This window comes from Oratosquilla oratoria, chromosome 4, assembly GCF_046742065.1.
Source record: "Oratosquilla oratoria isolate Oo_2021 chromosome 4, ASM4674206v1, whole genome shotgun sequence".
Taxonomy (NCBI): domain Eukaryota; kingdom Metazoa; phylum Arthropoda; class Malacostraca; order Stomatopoda; family Squillidae; genus Oratosquilla; species Oratosquilla oratoria.
Genome location: NC_134780.1, coordinates 47,758,413 through 47,769,791, shown reverse-complemented (window position 1 = coordinate 47,769,791; position 11,379 = coordinate 47,758,413). Strand labels below are relative to the sequence as shown.

The window sequence follows — 11,379 nt, the reverse complement described above, 5'->3', positions numbered from 1 at the left end:
GGTTCGATCCCGCCGGCGACGTCGCCGAAGTACGTCTCTTCTTCTTCTCAGAGAAAGAAGACAAAAGAGGAAGAGAAAGGAGGTAATGTAGATAACGAGAAGGAGAGAGACAAGGAGGGAGACCAAGGGAAAAGATAGGAGGAGGAACTATAAGAAGGGGAAAAGGGGGAGGAGGAGGTGGAAGGGGACAGGAGGAACACAAAGGAACACAAAGGAAGAACAAACAACAGCAGGCCTACTGGCCCTAACGAGGCTGTTTGTGTTAACTAAACTACACTACAGTTAAGGAAACAGGGCAACTAAGCGATAGAAGATGAACTAATACTACTGCTATCACTATCCTATCCGATTAATCCAATTACGATTAAATGTCTGGTTGTCATATCTTTTATTGCAAAGGATAATAATTTATCTACGGATTAGATTCCAAGTATTTGTCTAAGCGATTTATAAATGTTGTTATCGTGTTACTTTCGAACTAACACTACTGCTATCACTATCCTATCCGATTAATCCAATTATGATTAAAGGTCTGGTTGTCATTTCTTTTATTGCAAAGGATAATATTTTATCTGCGGATTAGATTCCAAGTATTTGTCTAAGCGATTTTTAAATGTTGTTATCGTGTTACTTTCGACGACTGGGAGGTAACGAATTCCACACGTTAACAACCCGGTTAAAGAAGAAGTGCTTACTTTCGTTCGTAGAGAATCTTTTGCCAATTACTTTGAAATCATTGCGTTTTCTTGTATTTGATTGGTCTAATAAGAAGTAATCGTCGACATTAATGTTGTCAAAACCTCAATCAAATCTCCTCGCATTCTTCTTTTTGAGAGTGAGAACAAGTTTAGATTTTTTAGTCTTTCTTCATACGGCAGATTTCTCAGCCTTGGTATCATTTTGGTCACTCTCCGTTGTACTCTTTCTAGTTTGTTAATATCTTTCTGGTAGTATGGGGACCAAAATTGTACACAGTATTCTAGATGGGGACGAACCAAGGAGTTATAGAGGTTTAGCAATATTTTTTCTGATTTATTTTCGAAGATTCTTCCGATGAAGCCAACTAATTTGTTTGCTGTTTTAACAACTTCTGAGCAATGTTGACTTGGCTTCAAATCATTTGATATTAAGACTCCTAGATCTTTTTCTTTAGTTACTGAATCCAGTATTTCGCCATTCATTTGGTATTGGATGTGATCATTGTTACCTCCAATGTGCATAACTTTACATTTGTTAGCGTTAAATTTCATTTGCCACTTGCTAGCCCAACTTGATAATTTATCTAGATCGGATTGTAGAGTTTCTTTCTCTTTGGTGGTTGTTACTTTACCGGCAATTTTTGTGTCATCAGCAAATTTTGATACTTTGCAGAGGAGGCCGTCATCTAGATCATTTATATATATCAAGAACAAGACGGGTCCCAAAACTGATCCTTGCGGTACGCCACTTTTAACGTCGAGCCAGCTAGATGATGCCCCGTTAATTATGACCCTCTGTTTCCGCTCTGAGAGCCAATCTTTAATCCAGTTGTGGATATTATCAGAAATGCTGTGCATTTTTAATTTGTCGAGCAATCGTTTATGGGGGACTTTATCGAATGCCTTCTGAAAATCTAGATAGATTATATCAACAGATCTACATTCCTCGTATTTGTTAAAGACGTCATGAAAAAAGTCAAGGAGATTAGTTAGACATGAGCGTTTGCTTCGGAAGCCATGTTGTGAATCTTTCATAATCTTATTTTCTTCTAAAAAAAATTTACTACGCTGTCACGGATAATTGTCTCTAGCAGTTTGCACACAATCGAAGTTAGGCTAATCGGTCTGTAGTTGCCTGGTTGTGATTTGTCCCCTTTCTTGAATATTGGTGTTACGTTAGCACATTTCCAATCTGATGGGACTTTACCGAGTGCTAATGATCTGTTGAAGAGGATGCACAAGGGTTTACCGATTTGATTTTTGACTTCTTGCAGAATTCTAGGTGAAATTTTGTCAGGTCCCGGGGCTTTGTTCATTTTGAGCTTATCAATCACTTGTACGACATCCCTTTCTGTAATTATGAGTTGATTTAAAACGTTTTGGAACATTTTATGTTCTGGTGGCTGATACACTGAGCAATCTTCGTCTGTGAAGACGGATGCAAAAAATTATTAAGGATTGAGGCCATCTCATTTTCATCATCCGTATGTTTTCCTTCATCGTCATTTAATGGTCCAATGCCGCAGGTGAGCGTTTTCTTCTTATTCGCATAACTATAGAATTCTTTAGGGTTCGACTTGCTTGCCTCAGCAATATACTCTTCAAGATCTTTCTTACTACGCTTTATCAGTGTTTTTGTTTCGCGGCGAATTCTGTCTAGTGTTAGTTTATCGTCTTGGCTTTTAGTTGATAAATACTTTTTGTACGCATTCTTTTTACGAGAGAGGTTGTTACTAATTTCCCTATTCCACCACTTTGGTTTATTTGTTGCCGGGCGTCTCTCACGATAGGGAACACAGAGATTTACAGCATTGTTTAGGTCCTTGATGAAGTTTTCCCACGCTTTATCAATATCAGTCTCGTTCGGAGTTGTACTCCAGTCTAAGTTTTCTAGTGATGATCGAAGTCTATTGAAATTAGCTCTACGGAAGTCGGGTACTTTTTCTTTGCTGGTCTTAGATAAATTGGCTTCCATTTTAATTTTGAATGTGATGGTACGATGATCACTAGTGCTGAATAATGGGCCTATATTTACTTCGTTTACAAGATTTTCTGTTTAGAGAATATTAGGTCAAGGATGTTATCTCCTCGGGTAGGGCTGTTTACGCCTTGGTGGAGGCCACTTTCCAGTAAGTTACTATACAAGTCTCGTCCTGTATGCGAACTCAAATCTTCACCCCATCTCTTCACCGGTAAGTTAAAGTCTCCCATGATGACTGTCTCGCAGCGTTGGTTAGTTTCTATGATTAGATCGAATAATTTTTCGTCATTTACTAGTAGCTGACCCGGTGGTCTATAAACAAGTCCAATTATTACTTTAGATTTACTGCAATTGGTTCTTATTTCAACAAACAATATATCAACACTTGTTACTGTTTCTGTTTTTAACAGTGATGGTTGGAGGGAGTTATGGACATACAAGATTACTCCACCACCTATTCTATTTTCTCTTTCGCAGCTGAAAATTGTGTAGCCTGACAAACAGTATTCCGCTATAAAGTCTCGACTTGATGTGTCCAACCATGTCTCTGTTACTCCTATCACGTGATAGTTGCCTGTCGCTCCGAGAATCTCTAGGTCTTCGAACTTGTTTCGTATGCTGCGAGCATTAACGTAACATAGATTGATATCTGCCACTTTTCTGTTTTGCTCTGTTACGTGGATGTTGATGGGGGCTCCGCTGATGAGTTTTTTTCTTCTAATGTCGGTCAGGTTGTTGTTGAGCAGCCTACCTAACCTTGCTGCTCCGGCTATATTCAAGTGGAGACCGTCGTCCTCAAAAAGAGTTTTATCGAAGTAGAAGTTGTCCCAGAAGTTGACAAAGTGTACTTTTTCCTTTTCACAGAGGGATTTTACTCTGTTGTTCGCACTGAATGCTTTGTCGTAGAATCTGTCTATGTCGAAATATTTTCCCCTTCTCTGGAATCTGGGAAGGATCCCTGAGATGACAAGGTTTTTCCCGGGAACCTTTTCTTTATATTTCCTGATTGTACTCCGGTACTTTTCGATGAGGTCTTCCGATCGAGTTGATTCGACGTCATTCGTACCGGCGTGGATTATGAATACCGTGTTAGCGTCCGCTTCTTTTGTGACTTCGTCACAGGACTCGGCGATGTCATCGAGTCCGGCGCCTCTATACATATAGCACCTTCTGCGGCCATTTGAAGAGCGGCCACAGAACTCTTCGGATTGGTGCCTCACTATGGAGTCTCCTACTAAACGAGTCTCAAACTCATCCTCCTTGGCTAGTTCTAAAACTTTAAATCAGTTGGAGGTGGTGGGTCCTGATGATATCTGTGCCCTCCGGCGGGGTTTGGCACCTCTCTTGACCATTTGCCATCCTCCATCCTGCAGTGCAAGCTGGGGACTATCCCGTGAAGCAGGAATGTCATTTTTGGGGACTGTACTTTCACGCGAGTGAAGGAGGAGGAGGAGGAGGAGGAGGAGGAGGAGGAGGAGGAGGAGGGGGAGGAGGAGGAGGAAGAAGAATTGTAAATTGTAATAGGGGGAAAAGGAGGAGAAGGAGGAGGAGGAGAAGGAGGAGGAGGAGGAGGAGGAATTGTAGGAGGGGGAAAATGAGGAGGGGAGAAAAAGAGGAGGTAAAAGAAGATGGACAGTCGGAGAAAAATAACCAGGAGAGGGAATTGGAAAAAAGGAAGAGGGAAAACAGGAAGAAAAAGGGGAGATGAAGGGAAAGGGAAGAGATGGAGGAGGAAGAAGAGGAAAAGGAGGAAAAGGAGGAAGAAGAGGAGAAAAGGAACAAAAGAAGAAGGAGGAGGACGAAGAGGAGGAAAGGGAGCAAAACAAGAAGGTGGAGGAGGAGAAAGAAGAAGAGGAGGAAAGGGAGCAAAAGAAGGAGAAGATGGAGGAGGAGGAGAAGAAGAAGGAAGAAACGAAGAAGGCGGTGGCGGAAGGGAGGATGAGGAGGCAGACAGCGAAGGTAATAGAGACACACACATATATATATATATGAATGTGTGTGTATGTATATTGTACGGAACTTTTATGTGACTATAACCTTCCCTAGTTTTCTTATTTCTGTATAAATATTGTGTTCTATGTCTCTTTCTTGTACTCTGAGGATGTCGTAATAGACGAAAACGTTTAGTATTCAGACTTTATTTTCCCTGTGGTTTCTGCAATATTATTTAGTCACGTGTTATTGTGATTATTTTTGCATATATATATATATATATGTATATATATATATATATATATATATTCTCTTGTTGACAGACGAGATTGAATAATATTGCTGTTTCTGCATTGTTTATCTTTTTGTTAAGAACTTCAATTTCTCTTGCTAATTTACGGTGTTGGACTGATAGTTTGCTGAGTAGCTGTCCGTATGAGGTTGCAACGTTTCGGTCTTCTCTGGAGAACATCTTCAGTCTAATTGTTTGGGTGTGTATGTGTGCGGTGTTTATATACTATTTTATTTCTGATTGTTTGGATGGTGTCGTGTGAAGCGATCATCCTGATAATGGAAAATGGAAAAGAGAAATGATGAGAAAAAGGAGACTAAGGAAGGTGGCTTCATTGTAGTTCCCAACTCCAAGCACACAGAAGAGTTAGGACATTTGCTCCGCAGAGCAGGGCTGAAGATCGCCAATACATCCAGTACGAAGATATGTGAAGTAGTGAGAGGTAAGAGTAGAAATTAAGCTGTCCAAAATGTCCGGCTGGATGATCTTACAGGAGCTGAAGGGTACGAGAGGGAGGGAGGGAGGGGGTGGGTTAAGGAAGGAACGCGGAATGATGTAAAATATGTAACTGTTGATTTCCCGATTATGTTTGTACACTCTGAAGAAGCTCTGTTAAGAGCGAAACGTCAGTTAATAAAACTTCAACGGTTCTCGGTGTTTATCTCACCACCCTGCCACTCATTTTGTCGTCCATTCCTCAACATGTCGAGTGGTGGTGAGATACCGGGAATCTTATGGAGGGAGTTTCGTGCAAAACGGAAAATCAACAGCTGTATACTTCGCAGGCGTTCCCTACAAGACTGCATAGATGAGAAAGTTCTACCTAGGGAAGCGCCAAAACAGCTCAGGAAGGAAGGAGTCCCTTTTAGTAACAGTGCAGAAATGTTTCTATCCGAGGCCTGTGAGGACCTGAGTAACGAAGTTGAAAATCTACGAGCCAGCACCAGCCAGGTACGTTTACCATCATTCCTTCTACGCAAACTTGATACCGAGAAATCAGTGCAAAGTGTGAGACTGAAAAAGAAATTGGAGTTACTCTGTGAACAAAGTGATTGGAATGAAGTGGGCAATGCTGATCTCATAGTGAATCTTTCAAACCGACAACTATCTGACACTGAAAAACAAGCCCTTTCGCTCGGTCTTAAGTTCGATACCGGTGTGAGTAACAAAAGTTTTTCTGATTTTATAAATAAAAACTATAGATGGGATGACAGTGATGTAGAGAAAGGTTTTAAACAGGGATTGTTAACGTGTTTCCATGCTTTAGCAAATCTTAATCGATGTAGCATCCCTAGGCGTTTCAAGATAGCTTTGGGAAATTTAGGAAGTGACGAAGACTTAGTTATCACGAGTGCAGATAAAGGAGGAGGAGTTGTCATATTAAACAGGACAGACTACATCAAAATGATGGATTTACTCAACGATACATCCACGTATGAGAAAAAACCCTTAGGAAACGCAGAACGAGAAGGGATACGGTTCAAGAAAGAAGCCAGGAGGATATTAATGCGAACCAACAGAGGCAAGAAACTTGTGGGATTGTTAGAAGAAGCACCAAGACCGCCCAGGATGAGGGGATTACCAAAGACACACAAGCCGGGTATACCGATGAGACCCATTACGTCAGGTATCGGCAGCGCTCCCCACAGGTTAGCCAAGTGTTTAGCCAAACCGTTATCTCGATGTTTGGGGGCACTTAGCAGTGGCCATTTGAAGGACTCAAGTGACCTAATCACGAGACTCAGTAATGTGGATTTCTCACAGAGAGTCATGATAAGTTACGATGTAACTGCTTTGTTCACAAATGTTTGCGCAGAGGGGGCACTAACAGCAGCCAAGGAAGCCATCGGTAATATAGATGACCAGGATTTACCAGTGGGAAGAAATGATTTTTTGGAATTAGTCTCTCTGTGTATCAGATTCGGACCGTTCATGTTCCAGGATGAGGAATATTGTCAGATACGTGGTCTGGCAATGGGGAGTCCACTCAGTGCAGTCCTTGCATCATTATACATGGAAGTTTTGGAGAGAGATCATTTTATAAAAACTATGGGAAGAGGGACCCATATGTAGACGACGTCCTAGTCATTGCCCCAGAGAAAACCAATTTCACCACCAAACTTAATAGGCTGAACATGGTAAACAGGGATATTCAGTTCACAGTAGAACACGAGGTGGATCAAAAGTTACCTTTCTTGGATGTATTAATTTGGAGGAAGGATAACGGCACGGTGGGTTTCTCGGTTCACAGAAAAGCTACCAACAAAAATGACCTCATCCACTACTTTTCAGCACATAGTGAAAGGATAAAGAGAGGAGTAATAATTGGATTTTTTCTCAGAGCGTTCCGGGTATGTAGTGAAGAATATATTGTCAGAGAAATCAAATATATTGTTAAAGTGTTCTCAGGACTAAAATATCCAGAAGGGTTACTCCATAGTTTGAAGAAAATAGCTCTTAAAATAATGGAAAAGAGAAATGATGAGAAAAAGGAGACTAAGGAAGGTGGCTTCATTGTAGTTCCCAACTCCAATCACACAGAAGAGTTAGGACATTTGCTCCGCAGAGCAGGGCTGAACATCGCCAGTACATCCAGTACGAAGATAGGTGAAGTAGTGAGAGGTAAGAGTAGAAATGAACATAATAACAACAGCATGGTTTACAGAATCCCATGTGGTGGCTGTGACCTAAACTACTTTGGGGAGACAGGAAGAGGCATACACACGCGGACATATGGGCACAAGAGCGACCTGAGGGCCCACCGAACATCAAACGCCCTGGTGATTCATGCGGAGGAATACGGACATTTACCTAACTGGGGCGGAGTGGAAATATCAAAACAAGGATTAGACAAGAAAAAAAAAATAGTAGAAGCAGCTTTTATAGCATCCCAGCCCTGCTATAACCATCGTGATAGTTTTATTAACCTGTCCAAAATGTCCGGCTGGATGATCTTACAGGAGCTGAAGGGTACGAGAGGGAGGGAGGGGGTGGGTTAAGGAAGGAACACGGAATGATGTAAGATATATAACTGTTGATTTCCCGATTATGTTTGTACACTCTGAAGAAGCTCTGTTAAGAGCGAAACGTCAGTTAATAAAACTTCAACGGTTCTCGGTGTTTATTTCACCACCCTGCCACTCATATATATATATATATATATATATATATATATATATATATATATATATATACATACATATAAATATATATATATATATACATATATATATACCAAAGGCTTTTTCCCTCTTACACGGGAGATAGCCAAAAGACAAAGGCATAGAAACCACTCCCACGCATTCCATCCACTACATACTCCACTCCCCCCTACCCTCTTCCCTCCCTCTTATCTTGGCACCTCCTGGATGACGGGTCATCCCTGCATCTTGTCCACTTGTGTGATAGTAATAATACCAATGACAACCACAACAACAACAACAACAACAACAACAATAACAATACTAATGATGATGATGATAATAATAATAATAATAATAATAATTCATACATATATAATGATACATATACCACTACTACTACTACTGTTCTACTGTCATTCTTTGTTACACTATCAATCTGTGTCGTGAGGAAGCTTGTGCCCAGGAGTGGTCATGCTCCGCGGAAGAGGAAGGAAGTTGGGGGAAGAAGATTTTTACTTTTGGGCTCAGAAGAAAGCTGTCCCTCCTGGGGATAAGACGCCACCGAAGAACGTCCCTTCGAAGAATGGCTTGGCAAGCCATGCAGTGACTGGCGCTCCCCCGAACTCTTGCGGACAAAGACTCAAAGTCCCTTCAACACGACGCCATGGCCCGGGCACCCGACAAGTCTTTGTCAAGACCTTTATGGACATTGAAGAACTTACGGCCTTTTTCAAACGGGCTAAGAAAAAGGGCCAAACGGTCATTGAAGAGACCATACGGTCCTCGAGGAGAAAATCATGGGCTTTTTCCAACAGGCTTCCGACGTACGAGCCAAAGTTGATGTCAAAAGGTCATTACAAAGACCTTATAGCCTCTGAAGATTGATTATGGGCTTTTTGGAATGGGCTTAGTAAATGGACAGACTCGAAGCGAAAAAAGACATTGAAGTCTTGATGTGCAAGTTTTTTGGGCTTTATGATTGGGCTTCATAATAAGATGATATAATTGGGCAAACCACAAGGAAAACGATCAAGAAAAACGATCATTTGTTCTTTGCAAAGAAATTTCGGGCTTTTCGAATAAGCCTCGCGAGGCTGGAGCATTTTCACTTGGGCTAAAAGAAGCTTTTAGTTGCAGGCCAGCAGGAGCCATAAGACAACAAATCGACACATGTTGCTTGGGCGTCGTTGGGCTAGCCCTCAGCTGAATAAAATCCTTTGGTTTTATAATAGACAAAATTCCTATATTGTTATTAGTTCAGTGACATTGGCAGTATTCTTTATCATGTTATTTTGTCTAAAGGTACAGTTACACTAGTCAACGGAATGATTGGATTCCAAAGACTCAATTGGATTTCGTCCAAGGTTGGAGCGTAACTTCACCTTCCAACCTTGAACGAAATTCAATGTAATCTGTTGGGATCCTTCCATTCCGTTGACTAGCGTAACCGTATCTAAAAGTAAGCTTTGTATCTGTATATAATCATCTTGCATGAGCAAAAAAAAAAAAAGTGACTCCGTGATTTGCCACTTCAGAATTGAGGCTTGCGGTTAAGGGCGATTGATGCTGCAATTTTCCCTACCAATTCCTGTGATTCTCAATTCTAATTTCGTTCTGGTTTCTAACGCCAGATTATTTCTATTGACCTCAAAGAAATTGATCTAGGAGCTAACGAGTCAATTTTCGCTTGTCAGATTACATTAAAATAATATATATATATATATATATATATATATATATATATATATATATATATATATATATATATATATATATATAATACATATATGAAGAAAAAACAATAGGAAAATAACAGAAAGGAGACCGAGCGCTTTCGTCTATCCTATATACGAAAGCGCTCGGTCACGCACTCAAGTGATTTCTGCATATATATATATATATATATATATATATATATATATATATATTTATATATACATATAATATATACTTAATTTTATTCTAATCTTATTAATTTATTCATTTATTTATTTATTTCTATTTTCTAGTTGTGCGATAACAACGGGTGCTCAATGTGTTTTCACAAGTTCCCCCATACTTATACACTGCTTAAAAGTGGCAGTCTGCCGACAAGATTGACTAGATAAACACCATATTAAAGAGACCTTTTTAACACTAAAATTTCCAGAGTTTCTTTTAGATAATTGCAAACAGCAGGCCGCTAAGATTCGGGAAAGCCGTAGGCAGCAGGACAGCACAACTAGACGTCTCGTGTTGCCAACCGGCGACGTTGCCACCAACCTGACACGTCTTTTAAGAACCACCAACTTGGAAATAGTGTGTCAGACAAGCAGAACAATAAAAGACATCACGAAGACGGAAACACACAACAACCAGACACCGAGCACCAAAGCCGGTGTTTATCGTATTCCGTGTTCGGGATGTGATAAAGTTTACATCGGAGAAACGTCACGTGACCTGAATACACGAATACGTGAACACCGTTACGACGTCAGGCATGATGTCACCACCAATGCATGTGTGACACATAGAAACAAGGAAAACCATCTTATGGACTGGAAGAATGCAGAGCTGCTGTTGCGGGAACCAGACAAAATCCGCAGGAAGTGTTTAGAAGCAGCAATCATTCAAGGAACGAACACTATTGAACAAAACAGGGGCATGTTTAACATATCTCCTCACATTATTCCCCTAATACCCATGGCCAGCAAAATATTAAATACTTAAATCACCCTTTGTGGACATTTCGCTCACGGACGTTTGGGCCGGCATTCTCATCCTTTCCCAGTGTCCATCCCCCCACCCTCCTCCTCCTCCTCCTCCTCCTCCTCTTCCTTCCCCCCCCTTTTTTCTCTCCCCGTTCCCTCCTTTCCCCTTATTTAATCTCAAGCATTTGTATCTCAACTTGTACTTGAAAAAGCTGTAATAAGCGAAACGTCGTACAAATAAAGGCTCCGTCCTCATATGGTGTTTATCTAGTCAAACTTATACACTGCTGTTCATTAACCTCAGGAGGGTGAATTTGACTCAAATTAGTCGTGTTGCATCCCATAACTCTTACCAGGTTTACGTCTGTGGATCACACTGCGAGACTCTGGTCCACTGGGGGAGTTCATTATGGTCCACGCGTTGTGACCCACCAGTGTAGACTATGAGATCTGCATAATCTTTTTTTCCTCGGTCAGTTTTAAGTTCTTTCAGGGGATGTGTGCGTGTGCGTGTGTGTGTGTGTGTGTGTGTATTTACCTAGTATTTTGCGGGAAGGGGAGCTATGCTCGTGTTGTCCCGCCATTGTATCTCTCAGTGTCTAGTTCGCTTTTAAACTCGTGAATGATTTTTGCGCTTACTATT

At 40.9% G+C, this 11,379-nt stretch overlaps 1 protein-coding gene across 1 annotated transcript; it reads left to right on the top strand.

The window, feature by feature from the left end:
* The first annotated feature begins 5,605 nt into the window (after positions 1 to 5,605).
* LOC143024466 (uncharacterized) lies at positions 5,606 to 11,163 on the top strand. Its single transcript, XM_076183275.1, has 2 exons — positions 5,606 to 6,530; positions 11,093 to 11,163. Exons 1-2 carry the CDS (start codon positions 5,606 to 5,608, stop codon positions 11,161 to 11,163), a joined length of 996 nt encoding a protein of 331 aa, XP_076039390.1.
* The last annotated feature ends 216 nt before the right edge of the window (positions 11,164 to 11,379 follow it).

Excerpts from the sequence above, each read along its gene's own strand:
- LOC143024466 (XM_076183275.1), top strand. The coding sequence starts at position 5,606 with ATGTCGAGTGGTGGTGAGATACCGGGAATCTTATGGAGGGAGTTTCGT. Across the intron at positions 6,531-11,092 it reads GATGAGACCCATTACGTCAG|GTTTACGTCTGTGGATCACA; the intron begins GTATCGGCAGCG and ends AACTCTTACCAG.